The sequence below is a fragment of the Varroa destructor genome, unplaced genomic scaffold (assembly GCF_002443255.2).
Source record: "Varroa destructor unplaced genomic scaffold, Vdes_3.0 BEIS01000003.1, whole genome shotgun sequence".
Lineage (NCBI taxonomy): Eukaryota > Metazoa > Arthropoda > Arachnida > Mesostigmata > Varroidae > Varroa > Varroa destructor.
The window spans coordinates 37,376,398-37,397,430 of NW_019211456.1; the positions used below are offsets into that span (position 1 = coordinate 37,376,398).

At 38.0% G+C, this 21,033-nt stretch overlaps 3 protein-coding genes and 1 long non-coding RNA gene across 14 annotated transcripts in view; 3 read left to right on the top strand and 1 right to left on the bottom strand.

Annotated features, from left to right (window-relative positions):
* mRpS2 (mitochondrial ribosomal protein S2) lies at window positions 1-2,814 on the top strand. 2 transcript variants are annotated; one of them, XM_022798201.2, is made up of 4 exons: window positions 1-137; window positions 805-1,100; window positions 1,549-1,687; window positions 2,148-2,814. In XM_022798201.2, exons 1-4 carry the CDS (start codon window positions 11-13, stop codon window positions 2,366-2,368), a joined length of 783 nt encoding a protein of 260 aa, XP_022653936.1. In that variant the 5' UTR covers window positions 1-10; the 3' UTR covers window positions 2,369-2,814. The 2 variants fall into 2 exon arrangements, with proteins under 2 accessions (XP_022653936.1, XP_022653938.1); XM_022798203.2 differs by having other exon boundaries at window positions 1,552-1,687.
* Acat1 (Acetyl-CoA acetyltransferase 1) overlaps window positions 2,655-21,033 on the bottom strand; it is a 26,163-nt gene continuing 7,784 nt past the window's right edge. For 3 of the 9 annotated variants that reach the window (XM_022798189.2, XM_086983134.1, XM_086983137.1), the window contains exons 2-6: window positions 7,866-7,910; window positions 7,107-7,260; window positions 5,472-5,725; window positions 4,602-5,195; window positions 2,655-4,313 (exon numbers count right to left, since the gene is read on the bottom strand). In XM_022798189.2, coding sequence (XP_022653924.1) covers window positions 4,149-4,313; window positions 4,602-5,195; window positions 5,472-5,725; window positions 7,107-7,260; window positions 7,866-7,910 — 1,212 coding nt within the window. In that variant the 3' untranslated portion in view covers window positions 2,655-4,148. Of the gene's footprint in view, window positions 4,314-4,601; window positions 5,196-5,471; window positions 5,726-7,106; window positions 7,261-7,865; window positions 7,911-8,050; window positions 8,108-8,135; window positions 8,344-8,389; window positions 8,611-12,916; window positions 13,077-21,033 lie in introns of those variants that run through there. The other 6 variants (XM_086983135.1, XM_022798191.2, XM_022798194.2 and 3 more) reach the window with 6 other exon arrangements.
* Window positions 13,069-16,850, top strand: rho-7 (rhomboid family intramembrane serine protease rho-7). The gene is made up of 6 exons (XM_022798200.2): window positions 13,069-13,306; window positions 13,819-14,048; window positions 14,580-14,806; window positions 15,247-15,363; window positions 16,004-16,158; window positions 16,417-16,850. Exons 1-6 carry the CDS (start codon window positions 13,234-13,236, stop codon window positions 16,563-16,565), a joined length of 951 nt encoding a protein of 316 aa, XP_022653935.1. The 5' UTR covers window positions 13,069-13,233; the 3' UTR covers window positions 16,566-16,850.
* The window catches only part of LOC147756904 (uncharacterized), an 8,273-nt gene continuing 5,505 nt past the window's right edge, over window positions 18,266-21,033 (top strand). The window contains exons 1-2 of one of the 2 annotated variants that reach the window (XR_015323391.1): window positions 18,267-18,854; window positions 19,651-19,857. This is a non-coding gene — a long non-coding RNA (uncharacterized LOC147756904). Of the gene's footprint in view, window positions 19,858-21,033 lie in introns of both variants that reach the window. The other variant, XR_015323390.1, reaches the window with a different exon arrangement.

Consider the following 21,033-nt stretch of genomic DNA (forward strand, 5'->3'; position numbering starts at 1 on the left):
TACGATTAACATGCTAGTGACTAGGTGTGCTCGCGCGCTGAATAGCGTACTGTGGCCAGCCCTAGGTTCTACTTCGGTTCGGTTACAATCCACTATAGTTCAGGCGACCACCAATGATGCCACCGAACACAGCGCCGGTAGGTCTTCTCGTTACTGTTACTAACTGCGTCTAGCTTTATGAACCAGCTTTTTATGCACGGTCGAATCGCGCATCAGGAAAATCGTTTGCTGAACAATTGGTTAGCTAATTTCTCCCGAATTGTCTGAGTTCAGTGTTTTTGTGGCTTTGCTTACATAAGTGAGGCTACTGATTAAGTCAAGCGTGCAATGCTGGTTCTAGCGGCCGCAAAAGCCATGTGGATGTTTATGCTCCGATTGGAAGCTGTGCGCATCTAACATTATATATATATATCGTATTTGAAATGGAAATTGTGATGATTGATGAAAAAGGTAGAAATTTCCCTACCTTTCAAAATTCTGACTGAAAAAACATTATTTGTATTTTTAATATTACGAATCTTTTATTATAAACGATATGTGTAAGATATTCTTCCACTGGTTGTATCCAAGAGTTTACCAGTTCTTGTTATTCTTACGCTACCTACTGAATGAGATGTAAATTTTGAACATTGTCAACTTCATTTTTACTGGATAAAATAATCCTGATTAGAAAATTATCTATTACTTTAATTATTATTGTACTGGCATATTTACCGCTCAAAAATGCCGCTAATTCCCGGCTATTTAATTGAAGTAGCCAGAAGTACTAACACCTGACGTCCGTATATCATCCTGTCACAATAGCCTTAATGAACTATGAGTACAATATGGATATTCTCAAGGAGCCCGATGCGTTTGCCGTCTCGTCAATTGTGTCTCTTGAGCAAATGTTCCTACACCGAATGCATCTCGGCCATAAAAGCTCCAGCGTCAATCCGCATATGCGGCCCTATATTTTTGGTAGCCGGTTCGACCAGTTAATTATCGACCTTGACAAGAGTAAGCAGCAGATGATTAAGGCGCTAAATTTTGTGGCTCATATTGCGTATCGTGACGGTATCATTCTTTTTATCACGCGTCACCATCAGACTGCTTTCAAGGTGAGCTAACCTCCTGTTTCTATCTCAGGAATACACTTCTTTAAAAAAAAATATACACAACTGTCGTCTGTTGTATAGTTCATGTACCATAAATTCGGCAGCGGATACTATAGTCAGTTTCTATACTGAAACTGCATTTTCAGAGATATTTTTTTCCCTTTTACAAACGTAAAATGATATAGCTAGCACAGACTCCGGCTATTGTTTTTAGCCTATTGATAACTAATTTGTTGCGCGATGCAATAATTAACTCTCTATTGCTTTAAAGTATGCTTGCGTCTCTCAGTAATGCACAGTCCGAATTCCGATTAGTCTTGCCGTCGAAAACGATCACATGAATGTAATAGGCAACGCTGATGACAAACGACAAGGTGGAGGCAAAAATAATTATGACTTTCAGCTTTATATTAAGCACACCATTTTTTTTTTATCTACTCGATTGATGAAGCAGGTAGAGAAATGTGCAAAGGAATGTTCTGAGTATGCCCACACTCGTCACTGGGTCACTGGATTATTTACGAACGCGGCTAACCTATTTGGAAGTGAGACTCGATTACCTGATTGTGCAATCTTCTTTTCTACCAGAGGTGAGTGTGGAACAGAGTTTTTTCAGATCTCATGAACATGCACATGTTCGCTGTGCACACCAATATTTTGGTGCTAGGTAGAAACACTCCATAATAGTACTAACAGAAATAAACGGCTATCCGATCCAGTGAGAGATAACTCGCGCTATATTAGGGCCTCTTTGTTTGTGGTTGTCTAACTCAAAGTGCATACGCGCGAAGCGGTGAATTTTTAAATATCTCTACGCTCTATATTTTTAAATATTTTTACGCATGTTTAAACAAAGTCACAAGAATAAAAGGTCATATACAGTAACAATACACTCACTTTTCACCTTTCATAGCTATCATCTAGCATCGCTGCTCTATTTTAACATAAACCCATCTACCGGCGCTAAAGATACCTTTAATTTCGCTTTCTCACATTCATTATGTGTCACTATTCCGCTGTGTATGTGTGGGTGTTATTGTGTCACAATAGGATCTGAAGCGGCCATAACGGAATGCGCGAAGATGTTGATCCCAACGGTGGGCATCGTCGATACAGATTCCGACCCGCGTCTTATATGCTATCCCGTAGCTGGCAATGACGATTCGCCATCTTCCGTTAGCCTTTATTGCAAGTACTTCAAGACAGCGATACTTCGGGGAAAAGAACTACGAAATAAGCAAAAAACTACTCTGTTCAACGCGGAAAAGTAGAATAAAAAAGAAATTAGTTGAGCACATATATAATACGAATATGAGTAATAACAGTCGTAATAGAAAAAGGAGCTATTGAGGATTAATATAAAAGAGGAAGGGGCTGTTTAGTAACATGAATCCTTTGAAGTTTGTTGGGCTACCCCTATCGGGAAGAGAGATATGCGTCCTAATGTACGTACTATAGTTAATAAATGCTTGGGAAAGATGGTGCAATTAGGGACGCAAAGTGCAAAATCTGTGTGCTTGTATCTGGATAACGGCGGCGAAAACAGAGCTCATAATCTATCCAAAAAACGTGTTCGCTTTACTGTTATTTATTCTTAGATTAAAAAGAAATAAATGGGAAAACAGTACAACAGATTGAACGACGATTATGTAACATAAGTGTAGGTGTATTTTAAGAAATCAATAAATGTTTAGATTCAGGTTCACTTTAATATAAACGTGTTCCATCCATTATTATCGATTGAAAATTTCCTTTTTTTCCTACAGATATATATATGTGACACTGTAATGGTTGTCTTTTCTCAGTTTACTTCATAATAAACGATGTCAATAATTGTTCAATGTAGCGAGGTTTAATGTTGAAACAAGCATTTCGTATTCAGTTCTACATCTTGTTCATCTAACTAGTTCAGTTATCCACATCTGTAATAATTTATTGCCTGTATAACTCACAAAGTGCCCTCATCGCTTATTAATCAACGCAACCCTTACTTATTAACTTGACGAAGCGAAGGAGCATCGGATTTTGGCCGTATTTACAAAAACGAAGTAAGAAGCAATACTAACCTAATCAAGGTAAAAGATACGCCGACAGTAATTTGTGAAAATTCGGCAGTGGTGATGCTAACTAAAATCAATCTGACCTATGGATCTGGTTTCAATTTATGCTTTTTATACCGTAAATGTCTTGTTATTATTAATTATTTGACTTATGTCCCGATGCTCAATTCACACTTACCTAACATTTATTTTGTTCAATAGTGACTTCTACGAAGAGGTTGAATAGAGTAAAAAGCAAATATATATATATATATATATATATATATATATATTCATTTCTTTCTTCAAAACTCATTACTTGAGTCACATCAAATCACATTCAAGTATTGCAGACTTCATTTGATTGGGTGGCTTTCCAATGAATTTACGTGGGCTAACCGCTGCTGGCAAGCTGATATGTCGTTCTGCATCCATTTCATTATATTCCTAACTAACTCTCATTCTTGGTTAAGAAATTGTTTGTGTATTTCGAATACCCTACATTGAATCGTTCGCATCACTTTGATCGTTTGCCGACAGATCTATTTCTTTACATCGAAAGTGGTCCTTCATTATATTTGTTACCTCACCATTAATGTGAACCTCTCAACGTTTAAGAATTCTATTGAAAACGTCAATATAGTGGAAACTGTGCCACCACGGATATGCCCTGCAGTAGAAAAAACATGCTCTCGAATAGTTCGCCTAATATAAGGCTCATTCGTCCGACTATATTACCTATGTAAGCCTATTTATTATAAATTATTCTACCAAGATACAGCGACAGGCGGATACGAAATGCTGATAAATTCTGATACATTTTCATTTTTCTTAGTTGGGCACCATCATAGTTAAATGATTCAGGGCGTACTTTTGGATCGGGATCGAGACAAGCTGAGTTGATAGCAAGGACAGCGGCAATCAAAGCTTGGCCATTTCTGTCGCCAGAATGCATATTCGTCAACAGCAGTGTAGTAACAGCGGCAGCACGGCTACGGTTTTTATTCATCAGCTAAAACTTCTGAAGGAGTATTCCACCAGCTCCTCCTCCTCCATTGCAAATTCCAGCAAGGCCATACTCGCCGGGTTTAAGGTTGACAGCCATGTGCCCGACGATACGGGCACCTGACATTCCGATTGGATGGCCGAGAGCAACGGCACCACCATTCACGTTCACCTGTGCATGAAATTGTTTTGCTTTTGAGTCAATATCGTGGTAAATGAGGGCACAAGTGAGCACCTGTTTTTGAAACGGTATGGGCAGGCAGTCCAAGTATCTTAATGAACCTAAGAAGTATTGTTAGATGTAACATTATTTCTGACTGTCCCTATCAGTAATATAAAGTATACCTGATGACCACCTTGTATTTACAATGAATTATGGCATCATTGCCGCCATCGTCATTACCGTCATCACCACATCAAAGCGAAGACTAAGTTGAATACAAAAAGGACGTTTTTTTACCTTTGCGGGGTCAATATCGAGCTTTTTAATGGCGGCGATAGGCACACAGCTAAAGGCCTCGTTAACTTCAAACATTGAAATCTTATCCTGAGAGATGCCAGCTCGCTGAAGAACTTTCGGCATAACGAGCACAGGGGCAACGGGGAAGTCAATGGGCTCCGTTGCAGCATCAGCAAAAGCTACAATCCTTGCAAGGGGTTTAACCCCAAGAGCGACTGCCTTCGCCTCAGACATAAGCACGAGGGCTGCAGCACCATCGTTTAACGAGCTGGCATTTGCGGCCGTGACTGAACCGCCGTCTTTCTTGAATACCGCCTTGAGCAGCGGGAATTTCTCGAAGTCAGCCTTTTTACACTCATCGTCCTCGGTGACGACCGTGTCAGGCTTACCGCGTGTACCCTTAATTGTTACAGGTACGATTTCAGCGGCAAAGATACCAGTCTTTTGCGCCGCTTGAGCTCGCTCGTACGATTTCTGCGCATAAGCATCTTGCTCTTCTCGAGTAATGCCCAGGGTAGAATTTGTGTTTTCGGCACATAGACCCATATGGATTTGCTTGTATGCGTCGGTTAGTCCATCTGCTACAATCGCGTCCTAAAAGAAGAATTGCACAAGGTATAAAAAAAGCGCTTTATTTCTACTCGAGTAAGGTGAACCGTCTTTTTAAGTTCTTGTACTCCATAAGTCAGATTTAGAACAAAGCTCAGCTAATCGATATCTAATAATAATAGTACCTATGGCGACTGTTGTATAATAAAGAACCTAATTAGTCCCGCACTGTTTAAAGTAAAAGCGCTACACTTAATCAAAGCCTACGTTCTCGCCCATTGACGTCTGACCGTACACTTGCGAATATGCCCAACAAGTTACCTTCAGCGTCACACCCCCATAGGGCATTTCCCCTCGATCAAGATAGTATGGCGCATTGCTCATACTTTCCATTCCTCCAGCAACCATAATGTCGGCATTGCCAGTCATAATGTTCTGGGCAGCAAGAGCGATAGCCTTCATGCCGGAGGCGCACACCTTGTTCACGGTTGTGCAAGGAACAGACGTAGGAATCCCCGCGCCCAAACATGCCTGTCGAGCAGGTGCTTGTCCCACATTTGCCTGAAGAACGTTACCTGATCTCATGCAATAAGACAGAATTTCGTAAAAAAGTTAACAACGGTTTTAAATAGAAATTAGACAAATACCTGAGGATTCTCTAGCATTCACGCGAACCGTCAAGTACCTCAAATGTACTGTTAGATGTACAAGTCGTTATTTTTGTGGTTGTTGTCCGTTAAGAAGACCCATTAATGCTTTGGATAAAAAAATTACCATGTGGATATCTACCCTGAGCTCTTAAGACGTGCGTATAGAAATTTCATAGGCAAAATATATGTAATAAGATAATAATATACGTAAAAAACTTCATTTGACAAAATTCATAAATAGAGCTATAGATAGAGGTTGCCGTTGTTAATAATTATTATGTTTGAAACGTTTGTATTTCGTTGACCGGGAGCTTGTCATTTATTTTCAAGCGATACATCCTAGAAAAATCCCGGCAGATTACTGCGGTGCCATATCCCTGATATTAGAATGATCTACTATCATATTTAAGCGGTAAACAACAATCTATTTTGTTTATAACAAACAGAGGAAAAATCGTAAACAAAGATAATGTATCTATACATTCTTACCTATACATTTATATATTTTTATCCATGTAATTCGTCTTCCAACCCTGTCATAATATAGCCAAAGCCGCTTTTTTATAAATCTTGTATAGAACGTTTGGTATAAGCTGATAAACCTTGGCACACGGTAGAAATGGCCGCCCATAATAGATGTACCTACAGAACTGAAATTCCAATTATACCACATCTACACATTTTGCGTTCTATCGTAGCTTGAGCAAAAGCTTGCACTTATTAGGAGTGATGAATTATAGCTATTTGAAGCACCGCATGGTGCAGACATTACTTGAAATGTGTAAATAACATTTCAAATATTTTTAGTCAAGACAAAGTAGTTTTAATATTTCTATAGAATATAAAAGTAAAGGCAAGTTTAGTTTAGCATTCTTTCCATATTGATATTAAAAAAAAATTATATTAAAGCTAATGTGAAATAACGACTGCGCATGTTCAGTAATTTACATAATTGATCAAGGAAGTTTCCTTAAGGAAGGCAGGGCAAACGTCTAAAGTACACAGGGCTTCCTTCCGAAAGGAAAAATAACCGATAAACGCACACTAATAGCACCGCGAAGCAGATACGGCAGCATTATAATTACAAGAATCAACGACCGTCACAGGTTTCCTGTTTACTGGCAGAAAATCTCAACCTGCTCGTAGAATAGATGAGTTGTGCTTGTAGCATATTGCTTATTGGTATCAAAAATAAATTTTATCTACTTACTGAAGGGGCATATGATGCAACTTCAAACAAGGATTTCTATATTTTAATTTAAAAAAAAAAAAGGATAAATTATATTTTGAATTGCGTAGTACATACCCATGTACACCTCTTCGACCTGGTCAGGCTTGATTCCTGCTCTTTCGATGGCACCCTTTATAGCTAGTGCTCCGAGCTCGGGCGCTTTCAGCGAAGCCAAGGCGCCCCGAAAACTGCACACCGGAGTCCTAGCGAAAGACACGATGACAACATCCTATGACATAAAATCGCGCAATGTTGTTAGACCTTATCTTACTGATGAATCAAGCAACATGAACGCATAACTGCGCGAGAAATGAGATTCCAGAATCGTAACTATTAGCTTAATCTTGAAGACTTCACTAAAGAAATGCTTCTTGACCTGCCATATCAGTTAATTCATGCCGAAGTAGGAAGGTTTGTCTGTTAGAAGTTAGCCCATTCAAGGGTTAATTACATTCTCATATTAAAAGTTATCTAGAATCTTTTCGGCTACCTTTAACACTTTCCTGCTCCGTAAACAAGTTGTTGGGATCACCTCTTTTCAAATATAATATTAAAGGATCTATTTCACTAGATAATCTATTCCAAATTTAGATGAAAAAAATAGTAAAATTCGATAATATTAAGAAGGAGGAGCGTCTACAGGAAAGACCTACATAAACATCAAAGCCGTTACAAAAATTCTTGTGTGGAAATAGGCCGGTTCGGATTAAAGGTTAATCAAAATGGCATTAGCCTCATTATACAGATATTGCGATTGGTTGTGTTTCGTGTTATAACCTCTTTATTTAGAACGATAAAATTATTCATCTATTACTTATGTGTATTCTTACTTACAGTTTTAGCCGAATGTGACATCATGCGAAGAGTTGTGGCAAAATTCTGTAAGAGTAGAGAACGAACAAATACAATTATGTTATAGTTAAATGAAAAACGGATCAATATTTTTTAAAACACAAGGAAAATACGAACATTAGTCAAATTTATAGTGGAGAATAGTCTCCATTTCTAAAATGCCATACGAGATGAAAACATATTGCACGTGATGCGAAAATGGTAATCATTCCTGTACTGAAAGTCGGTGTTATCGCTGTAAACCCTAGCTACCACTGCAAAATGCGGTTCGCCAATCTATCCAAGGGCACACCAACAAACAAAAAGACCATTTCCATTAGCTGACACTAGTCTGCATCTGATAGCACTGTGACCGCAATTTGATATACAAAAACAGAAATCACACTGAATGCCCGGTAACCACTGCCTAGACTGAGGCAGCGCGATCGGACTGCTAATAACAGATTTGACATGTGCAAGAATGCGCCAGGTGAACCAAAAGTGAACTTGTCAAACACAGCTGGTACCTAAAAGACAGGAAAACAGGGAACCAGAGTAAGCTAGTTGTGCGAACACTGGCGTTTATCTCCTACTTTCGGTCTGCCGTGACTACTTTAATACTGACCGACGCAATACTTGATGCGTCGTTCTAACAGTAATAAAACCAACGAAACGTCACCATGCCGTGGAGAGAATGAAATATCTGCGATTGGAGTGATCACGTTGTCACTCACAACTCTCCACTGCAGCACACAAGATTTTTCGGAGCAGCCCGATTATCCGTCCAAATAAATCTCTCTTCCATCCCGCGCTTTACATAGCTGAAGCATGAACATTTTTTTCTGGGTGCGCTAAACTCCGAACAATCCTCTACTTATGTACATATAGGTAAAAATATGTAAGTCATTTAATCATTTTCTGACTTAGTTCTAAGTGTACAAAGTTCATAATTTAGTGAGTGGAAGTTACGCAGAACTAGACCAACACCATAAGCATGATCCGAATGATGTATTAGCGCTTGAGCATTTTAACACAAAAGGCTCTTCATTTTTAAATACTGAGGGCATACATCGCTTTTAAAACAACTCTGTTGTAAAGAAAGTCTAATATAGGTCCATTCCATAGAAGACCATTCACTGAACATGTGAACTAATTTGTTGAGACATAACTAATTTGTTATGAGATTAAATTAACTCTACTTTTGATAACGGACAATAAATCGAAAGTCTATGTATATATATAATAATGAATCCGTCTTTAACGTACTCAATTCTTCTTCCATTTGCACTGCATGAGCGTACACGTGTATTGTAAAAGTTGTATTTCTAGTTTCATCGGGCGCAAGTATTATACAATAATATTAATGAACTCTAATATAGTGTAACCAGTCGATTAAATTAGACACTGAAACTCAAAAAAGTATGTCTGGGCCTGGTGGGCATTATTGCAGTAACTGGAAAAAAAAGGCTAGCTGAAGTTCAACAACACCACTGTATCAAATACCCAGAGGTGGGGCTTGGTGTCCATTAAAGAGATTCACACACCAATCATCTAACAAAAAGCTTTGTTTACGATATTTACTTCGATTTGTGATTCTATGCCGTTTAGGGTAAGATTTATTCATAGGTGTTAGAGTTGAGAAATTTCACTATCGTCATCGACAGTCGCGCTACAATCAAAAGCAAAATCTGTTGAATGACCATATCTAATTGAACTGCTCAGCTGCGTAGGAGACGTATTTTTCGAAATTAGGCTCTAATATGCCGTATAAATGAATCTCTATTGGCTCTAACTGCTATGCAATATTAATGCATTCGTGATATGCCGATACTTTCATAGATCATAGGTTCCACTCATTCATCATTCTACAAGGTGCATCTGATATCTGTTTGAAAATAGGTCGTATCGTAGTTCCATATGGTATTGTACACGTAGTGTTGAACCGATTTTCTTTCTTACTCAACGTTCCTAATTGTTAACGTCTCCAACTCAGACATACCAAGGGTGCCGCTCGCAGACCTGAACATTTTAAGCGCTTTTACTAGAAAAGCTGTGGTGTTAATAATTTACTCTCTTTATATATTTTAAAGTAGCGCAGCGATCTGTTAATTTAAACAACATATCATTCCCTACGGAAAGCTACGAGACAAGTACGTCTACAACAGTCTTAATATTAGCCTAAGGCTGAATCTACTTCCCGGCAAGGCGCTTGAGTATCTGCAATAACTCCGCAACCATTTCTTGGCGCGCTCAAAATATGCATAAAATACATAAAAAAGCTACTTCCATTTAGGCATTATTATGAGACGCACAGATGTTAAAGAAATACTAGGCAAATTTATTCAAAACAAATTCGAAACATGTCACCGCGCTCTACGTGAATTAGATTATCGCATTGACACAAATGCTTAATTTCCTATACGATGCATCAATTGCTTCCAGTGCAAAACATAATGTAATTCTGTTCCTTTGTTGACTTTTTCATTTTATTTTTGCGTAGACAGATTACCGAGTGACTGCGTGGTTAGAACCCTGCCTAGAAAATACCGTTTGGCATTTTCACATTAAAGCTGACAATAATTCCGACATTTACATTGCTTTGCGTCACTAACAACTAAGAATATGGATTACTGCTCTTTAGGGATGCGACAAACAAATGACAGTAAATTAATGACGTTTTCATCTGTCTTAAGCGAAACACCATTGGCCTGAGAAATTTTAAGTTTCTTGGTATTTCTTTAAAAGGCGTCGAGACAGAACGGGAGAAGCAGAATAAGATGCAATGCTATTCAACTTCCAAGACTGTCAGATCTGTTTGTATACAGTTTAAATTTAAACTGAAACTTAGAAAAGGAGCACTAGACAACCGCAGTTATTTTGACGTGTTAGAAAACGCTCTAGCCAAAGCTTTCTTAATCATTACATCATTTACTCAGCGAAGTTTACTTGCCATCTGGGCAAGGAGAAAGCCAGCGCGATTATATATTATACATGTAATTTTTTGTTTGTATACTGGTACTCACTATTTTCGAATTTCACGCAAAATACCTAACATTTTCAGGTTATTGCTTATTTTCTTATATATGGGCTGATTCTTTGGCAAATCGTCATGAATGATTCATTACGACAGAGAGGAATCTCAAACTTTATCGAATTATTAGAACGGCATGTTGAATACAGTAATAGAACACTAACCTTTGCTACTTTTTTAAAAAAAATATTAGAAAGGTTAGAAATGAACCTCTACCAAAATGAAAAACTTCATTTTTGCCCGGAATCGATATTACGTTGTCGTCAGCTTCAACCTGATATCTGGAAAATCTGAAAAAGATGTCCACGAGGCAAACCCAAAAATCCATAGGGTTCTGATAAATTTTAATAGTTAGTTTTTGTATAAAACTTTTCTGCGTCCTTTTGCACCTTTGACTTTTTTACCGTTTTAACCTCTTGCATTTTTGGGACTCTCGGCCTGTTACCAGCCCGAAACTCACCTCCGCCGAAACTTTTTATGTGTGACATATTGGAACCACACTTTTTACAGGTTCACACCTGTCAACTTTGCTTGACGTACAATTATTTTTGAATCGTTATTTACAGGAGGGATATTTTAAAAATAACTGGTGAGTGATTTAGTTCCCGAATGAAGCTATAATCGTGGTAGTGGTCATATTGAAATTACATTTCTAGCACATAAAAATAATTTCGTTAAAATATATGTGCTTATTTCAGTATATAGTCTTTAAATATCTCATAACAAAAGCTCTATAGATATAGAAGATGTTGTATGGAACTGATCTCCTCGTACTTTCGATCGATGACTATATCATTCGTTCAGTTTAGCGAGTTCAACCACCTAGAGAGCGATCTTAGTTATCGTCGATGGCACTATTATCTGTTGAAGAATGCCGGATGGTTAGTTCCCGCCAATTTACGTTTAGCAGAGAGAGCGCTATGATAGCTTTCTTAATTCTCGACACGCTCAGTACGTAGGGCTTCCATAGACTGTGGCTTTTTGTTGTTTCATGAAACCGTATTTGTCTTCTATCATATAGAACTGTCTAGGTTGTCAGTGAATAAAAACTCAAACTAAACGCTTGCAGCAAGACACTAAAATATGTTTTAGTACTGCGTGCTTGGTAGAAAACGGCGTCGTATTCGTCGCCTATGAGACAACGGCGTCGTATTCGTCGCCTATGAGACAACTTTTCGATCTGATGTACATCTCGGCATTGCGCTGTTTAGTTTCGAATCTAGATATCGTCAAGGTCATCATAAAAATGAGGCAGAAATCAAATAAAATGAAAAAAATTCTTACTATCCTTAAATAAACTGTTCTTAAAAATTCTAAAAAATAAAAATAAGGTTTTCGGGGAATTAATTAAGGACTGAGACGGATATTCCATTTTTTCAACCGTTGATTTCGCTAAATCGATGGCTAGGTGTAATTGCAATGAGTGACTATGTGGTTATCTTGGCATGTTGTTCTCAATACACTTACTATTTTCATTATATTGGGATATATATATTATAATTGTGATCTGTACCTGTTATGATTATAACATCAAATACAGTCAGTTTGACATCTACACAATTCAGCCTAAGATTTAATCAAAAGCGGTAGTCCTCTAGCGTGTTTTAGCACAAAATCAAAGAAAAACCAACAAGATTTGCTAAGTTATATATAATGAAAGAACCTTTTGAAACTGGCGTCGATTTCGATGTGCTGTGGGCGTCTAACTCTAAATTAGACATAATAAAATGTTTATAACTGTACGTTTATGTACGGTGATTTACTGTGTTTTGGTCCAAAGTTAGGATCAACAGGATAATGCCTGTAAATAAAATCGATAAAGAATGCTTAAAAAACAAAGCTCCTTTAGATCAATTTCTTGAGCATAAGGCGGATAACTTTCAATGCGCTTGAAGAGTTATTGTCCTATGTTGTATAATGTACGATATAGAGGTGCCATATTCTGTGAGGTTTAAGAATATTACGAAGTGCTTTTAAAACATAATCTTCTACCCGATATAAGTGAGTGATATGAATTTCATACCATTTTGCCGACATCAGCCATATGTCATACGTAAGTCAATCTTGATGAGCTGTCGATTGTTGTATATGTATTTCTTATGCGAAGGCAATATTCGGGTAGAGCGGAGCCAAATTTGGAGCAACTCGACCGTCCGGCGAATAAGCCTCACGTGTGATCCGCGCTTTAGTCATGTGGAGAATATGAAAAATATTTGGAATATGTAATGGTCCTGCTAAAGAGTGATTGTTTCGATTTCAATGAACATATGAGTAGAAACAAATAAACTTAAGCTTGATTTTTGAAGATTTGACCGAGGACACTTCACGGCCACAATAACAATGTGGCGAAGTAGCTTACATCTCACTCGGAAGCAACTGCTGTACCAGAGACGAGAATTCATAAAACGGCAAAGTGAGTCGGCTTTTAAAACATATGCTTAGTATGTAACGTTCATCATAAGTGGTATGTACAATGTGCTTGATGAGAGGAACTCAGTTCATAGCTCATTGCAGCACGGAAGTTTCAAATAGCTATGAGAAGCAATATAATTAATGGGAGACGGAATACAATTATTTATATGGAAAACTTAATCTCCGCTCGGCTTTTTCTATGTGCGTGCTTTAGGCAAACGTAATATTGCAGTGTAATCAAATATAGATATTCGTGTCTGATAAAGGCCTACTGAGGGGTGAAAACTAACACTCACAGTAAGAAATATTTACAATTCAAGTGCGCTGCTGTTTCACAACTATACATCGTATGTGACATACTTTTGGTTGGTTCTCTTTGTTTGTTTGTTTGTTACGTGTTTTTACCATCGAGGCTTCCCGTCATTCATTCCACTAGATCCACCTATTGCAACATCGTGGAGCGCTCAGGCGTTTTCTACTAATTCTGCTAAAGTGATTTATCTTTTTCTGCAGATCTTCCGAATCGAGAAATACCTGTAAAGGCCGTGCCAAGATTGGCCTCTAATAGTGGTGTTGGCATTAAAAAAGCTGTCGCGTTTACCGTAGGTAGCACCTGCACGTTCTATGCAGGTGCAACGATCTACACATATGAATATCATGTGACACTACAGCAGAAACTACAGGAAAGAACACGTCTACAATGGTCCCAAATTCAGCCTAAGGCCATATCCATTCGCCGTCAGGTGAGTTTTGCTATCTGCAATGTTGGATGTGTTATTTTATAGGGACCATCTATAATCATTGTTACATGGGAATTCATTATAATAAGAGAACGAGTTATTTCTAAAATTTGTCTTACTTATGTCTTAACCAGATAACCCCTACCTATAAAGAAATTACGCTTGGGTTTAGAAAATATGCAGTGTCCGCAAAGAAATGTACTTCTTCAGCGCTTACTTTAATAGTCTATGATAAATGAACGGTCGAAATCTTACGACCAGCTATTTTTCACATGTACTCTGCATATTTCTTACTGGACTAGCAATATGGATTTGATCAGTATCGTAGTACTTTGTTATGGCCGGCACAGGCACGGACAGCAAACTCATTTGTAACGAAGGTTTTAAATAAATCGCCCGTTTTACACGATATAGGTTGCTGAACTGACGCAAGTTTCTGACTGCGTAAACGATGTCGTGATTGCTTGCAGTGCAAAGCTCAATGTGCAAGTATGCCTTTTTTTAGCTTGCCTTTTCATTTGTTTGTATTCACAGATCAACGAGTGGTGGCGAAACCAGAGCCCTGGTCACAAAGCATTTTTTGGCATTTTCGCATTAAACGCGGCAGTGCTAATCTTGTGGCATGTGCCTCAACTGGCACACATTATGCCGCGCTATTTCTGCCATTCAGTTTCATCGCGCAACGTCGTTACTATGCTTCTTTCAACATTCAGCCATTCATCGCTGTTGCACTTTGGGTGCAATATGTTCGTTCTACATAGGTAACGCGCAGTGGACAACGAGGGTGCCTACCATGCGGTACTCTTCGTGTATTTTCGTGACAGTCGCTGCTCTATTATATTATATAGTGTTATACCAACTGATCACTACAGCATTAGCACTGTCATATTTAGAATGTACTTCGAAATAGGACGTAAACACTAAACAGGCTTTTTTTGCCGTTCATAAAGGGCTGTATTTATCATGCCTGATCATCGCAAAAAAGTGTTGCCATCTAATCGTATTATACTAGTTTATAGCTTCATCAAAGTCGAGCTCCGATTCCACAACGAAATGAGGCTCTGTGTTGAGTCATTTCCTGTTTTTCATAAAGGACTTCATTAAACCGTAGTTTCATTTCGCGTAGCCATTTCTTATCGTTCAGCGCATGAGTTCTTATAAAAATGTTTAACCGTCCGCTCGCATTTTTTTGCATTTACAGTTTCAGTGACGCCATTTTAAAGATAATGGATCAACAACAGTTTGTGGCTACGTACCTCTCTTCGGGTGTCATAGCATCATTAGCAACTCATCTTCATCAAAGTTACACAAAAATACCGTGCGTATAGATTTCTCATTTTTGTCTAAAATTCAAATAAGCCAGAGCTGGTCAGCATACTTTCTGGTGGACCATGAAACTTGCAGAAGGGCGTTAGTAATATATACGTAGGTATATATACAGTGATAGCTGGCCCATAGATTCCAATATTTTGGCAGCTAACAAAGGTTAATAAAATTGGCCATTCCTATTTAAGAACGAAGCATACAAAATCTGTCCTTGTTCGCTCTTAAGCAAAACAACATTAACTTAAAAAACCCCCAAAATTACTTGTTAAGTAATTATTAAGTTTGTTTATTAAATTGTCGTGCACTTTTGCGCCGTAATATAAACGCCAGCCTGAACCGCCGGCCGCTTATCTCTTGAACCCTTTATCCAATACGAACTTGAAAACACCAATTCATATTTTAGGTAGAAAACCAATGGTATTTATTATTATAACTATTAATGCTATTATTATTCTACTGACAGTCGCAAGAATAAGAATTACGAGTTTATCATATTTCATTCAGTATGGCATCTAATTCTTCTCTAATCCTTTGTGTTTTGCACATGTCTACGTTGTATGCGCTATATGCGTACGTATAAACGTATGTATTGTATGGAACCGGCATTTTCCACTTTGGTTTCGTCGATGTAGTATACCGAGTTTAGGCGCCTCGGGAGCAATCCTGGGCATCGTCGGAATTGTCTGTGTAAGGATGCCAGACATGTCTCTGTGCCTTGTCTTTCTGCCAATGTTAACATTTAGTGCGGGCACTGCTATCAAAGCTCTGCTAGCGTTCGACACACTTGGTACGTAACGGTTTCAACACACTCTTGCATTTTAATAGTTAGAAATTTTTCGTTTTGCTTTCCTTCAAGAAGGTTTCCATATTACTTTTACGTTATATTTTTTTAAGCATATTTTTTCCCAGTGTTTAAATGCCTAGGTTATAAGTGGATATAAAAATAATGAAATTTTGAATAACGCATTCGCGGGGTCGGAAGTAGTGCGTATTAACTACAGAACCACATGGTATCTTTTGGCGAATTTATGTTTTGTGTTTTCAGGTTTATGTTTACGGTGGCGGTTTTTCGACCATGCGGCACATCTTGGCGGCGCATTATTCGGCGTTGTCTATGCAATGGGCGGTGCCAAGTTCATCATAGAACGCCAACGTCAATTTTTTGACCGATGGCGTGATTTCCGTACTAAATAGAAATAATCGTCGGAAGCTAGATATTTTTATAAGGCCAAAACTGGGAACAAAAAATAAGAAGGGGAGATAATTTTTTCCCCTTTTTTTTTGTATGATATCCTGCTGTTACTAGTAATTATTTATAAATTGAAAAGGTGTTTGAGAAATTCTTAACAAAGTAAAGTGAGTATCCCACTTTTCAATTCTCAAATGGATATTACAAAAATGAGTGGTCGTATAAAGGTCAGCGATTTGCTCTAAATGTACATGCTATATTAGTCTTAATAAAGTCGTATCTACAAAACATGATTATGGTTTTTTATCGGTGGGCGAATAACAGCAGTATAGTCTAGTTCTATCCAATCTAGATAAATTTTGCGTGTTGCCACTAAATCAATAATTTGGTTACGTGGTACCGTGTCGCTGAATGTCGGCTCGTCAACCTAACCGATCAACTAGACGTAAAAGTTAATAAGATACATTGGTGTGTTGGCCAGGTTCAATTCAAATGTCCATGGTCTAGTGCACAGAACTCCACTCAGTTCCCGTGCACGCCTGAAGCACGTGCAGGGTGCTTCAGAACTAGATATCAGCTCTTTAAATGAAATAATTGAATTTGAATCTTTTTTGAGTGAGACTTTACGACGTTAATAAATAATTTTTCAGTTAAATATCGGAATCTGTGTGAAAGTGACATGAGGGTTATTATTGAAGAAAATAGGCGACTATGCAACTAACGCTATTTCAATGGAGGAGTTTTTAAACCTGAAATTTCGTAACTGAATTCCGGCATAATGTTCGATTTAACGCGAGAAGACCACGCTGCAATACTTTGCAACTAAGCCTTGTTTCAACACTTCGCCAGCGTTATTTATTGGCGTTTGGTGGCGCCAAACAAGAGAGCGGACTTGAACGACGACACGGACCCCGTTATATGTCTTCGACTACAACAAAACGTTTCCGAATACTTAAATTTCGAACCTAAAAAAATACGCGTGATGCAACTAAGATATACATTAGTTTATTCTTCAACTATTAATTCCTTTATTCCACTACGGTGAGATGGGCATGTAAAGGAGGAATGTAGTTTGCGTTTTTACCTGATAATCGAAGCAGAGTTTTTAACACACTCACTTATTTCCAGAAATGACGTGGTTGTTGCCATAAAATGAATAGAGACGCACTATGTGCCATTGGAAAAATATTCTCTCACCTAGTTCTGTTAATTCCTCAACAAAACTGATATCTAGCTTTTAAGATAACCTGTATAATAAACGACACAGCAGGCTGTATAAATACAGCCTGCTGTGTCGCCTACCGCGGCTGTCTTTATTTTCTGAAGAACAATGTAAAATAATGAATTTTTATGTTGAATTAGAATAACTTTATCTGAACTCGTACATAAATTCCCGTTCTTTAAGGCATTTGCCGAAGCTTCGATATTTTATTGCAATTTGGCCTCAGTCGATGATACGCTAAGTACCGCAGGCTGTATTGAAGGGTTTCTTTGTCATTCACGTGGGATAGACATTTTCGGCGCAACTGGCGCAGATTAGAATTAAGCTTTGAAGAACGATTTCTTCGGGGCGTAAGGGTCTCAGGTGCGTGGCCTTTTAGGGTAGTCTGTGATACCTTCGGTCTAACGAGTATACATGTCGCTGCCAAGGTTGAATGATATATGTTGCCAGGCATATTATTATGTCAGCGTGACAAACCAGGTATTTAAATGTGTTAACCAAACTTGTTAGGCTTTCTCTTTATAATTATATTATGTTAAGGCAATACTCATATAGTGCGTAATATTTACAGGTCGACACATCCAACAAATAAGATTTAGTTGTGGTCTGAGCTTTACGTAAATGGATGATGTGGAAGGTGTTCGAAATATGTTATGGACCTGCTAAACACCGAATGCCCTGTCAACTCAAGATAAAAATCTTTAGTATTAAAAGAAAAAGTGACATATAACATAAATACTTAAAAATATTTGAATAGGCTTAGCAACCTGCATGAAAATAGATTGCCGATCTGCTTTGTTCCGACTGCTCGAGGTGACCGTATGCTTCGACTACTTTGTGGAGCAGAATACTTCTCTTTTTTGGATGATTGTGAGTGGCAACTTCGTTATTATTCCAATGCGAACACATTGAATTCTCGTTGGTTCCGTTGGTTAGAGAGAAGTGGGAAATTTAGCTTTTACTTTTTAAATGGCACGGTCGTACTACGATTTTCCTTGTTAAAGCAACTGTGTGGCAAAGTAGCGGCAAAGCAGCTTATAACTTGTCCGAAAGCAACCGTTCCAGCAGAAAGGTGAATACTTAAAATGATGAAGTGAGTCAACTTTTAGAAGCTAATCATTCGTAGAATCTGTCGAACAGCTTGTTAAGATAAGAACTCCGCTCGTCAGGTAGTCATTTTCTAGATATCTTAACCAAAGCTTCAAATGGTTGTAAACAACACGTAGTTGGTTTCAGGCGCAATAATGCCATATTTACATAGAAAAATTACACTTCTTTCACGAACTTACATTTCCGTGTGGGGTATACTAATGTAAAAGTTGTATGGTGTAGTTTAATTAAGCGTGGGTACTACCAACTCAACTAATAAGCTTTGGCGATGTGTTAAATCTAGCGTTCATGTTTCGAACCTATGTCATGTGGAGTAAAAATACTAATAAGTACTGAGTTGAGAGTTTCTACTACCGCTGCCAGTCGTGCTGAATGATTATTTTTGCTGGAAATGCTGTACTCTTTGAATGTAAATTTTAAGATCAATTTTCATTAAAATTAATTTGATAATTTTAATAAAATTAATTAATTTTTAATTAAATTAAAATAAATTAATTTTCAGGCTAAGCCGTTTCACAATTGTATGTCATGCCTGAATTAATTTGGTTTTTTATTGCTACATATGTGCTATGTCAGTGTAGTACCTGCGCAACCCATAGCCTGGATGATTCATACTTTTACTTGTGCCTAATATTATCCTGAGGATAAAGACCATAAAGTTTTTAGATATTGTTATGTGTTAGCTTCGCTAAACGGATGTATCTCTTAGCTTCCCTTAAACGCTCCTAATCACGAAGGCCCTGTGCATGCCATTCCAGAATTGTCTCCTGAAAGCGGCATTTGACCTGGAAAAGCTACCGCGTTTACAGTGGGCGTTACCTGCGCGTTCTACGCGAGCGCAGCAATATATATGTTTGAACAGTTTGTTTTTCCACGCAAAAATATGAGCAAAAGTCACATACGAAGGGCCTCCATAGAAAGTGAATGACGCATTTCAGCACAGGGCTGGATCTATTCGCTGTCAAGTGAGTTCGAGTGAATATATATAGGTTTTGAGCAATTACAGTGTGCTCTAGGCGCAAGATCAGTGAACTTTACGGGCAAACCTTCCCTTAGTTTTTCCAGTTTAGTCATACTTATGTTCGATCTTTTATGCAACATCAACTGCTGTTGCATTGTTTTTATGTATGTATTGCTCGTAAACTTCATATTAATTTATACAGGGTTTTAGTTCGCTTTGGCTAAACTTCAGTTGACTTGAACATGACACGATCACAACCTATTTATGCATTTGCAGAAGCAATTTTGCTAGCTAACATAAAAAGAATACAAATACATTTAGAGTTCAAGGTATGCACGTTAAGTGAACACGTGCTTTAATGAAGTACTGCGTCGCGTTGTCACAAATTTTTAATTATCCAAATGATACGCTAATTGCTAGCTAAGCAAAGCACAATAAGTAATTTTCAGCCTGGCGTTCCCATTCTTTTTGTTCAAAGATTTAATGATGGTGGTGACGCCACAACCTTGGTCACAAAAATTTTTTTGAGACTTCCGCGGTCGATATTTCTCGATTGATACACATTTTCAGCAGTATTTTTGCCCCTCAGTTTCATCGCCTAACAGGGGTATGTATTGCTCTTAATATTCAGCCGTATGTCGACTTTACACTTTGGGTGCGACAGATCCGCCCCACAGGTTGCATTCACTAATAAAACAAATGTGTTCCTGCCAATTGGTACTTTGCTATACACACCACATACTATGGTTTTGTTATTGTCCGCTGTAGATCATACTTCGGAGCGCGGTTATATGAAAGCTTAAAGTTTATTAAGCAAAGAATATATGAGTCCTCAAAGAAAATGTACAGACATTTCAAATCATCTGCCTTCGTTTTTTCGTATTCGTCTGTGAAACAGTTTCAGTGATACCATCATAAAATTGATGGGTTAGCAACGATTTGTTACTACATAGCTCTCCTAAGGCGTCACAGCATCGTTGACATTGCGGCTCAAACAGGATTTCATAGAAAACAGTCGTGTTTTCATACGTTTTCCAGTTTTAATTTATACTAGAATCAGTTACGGCCGGCAATTGAATCGTCTTATCGGCCATGATACGTATGAAAGCACTCCATCATCGTATGCTGATAAATAACTTTCTAATCTCAATGTCTGCGTAGCTGTTAATAGCTAAGGAAA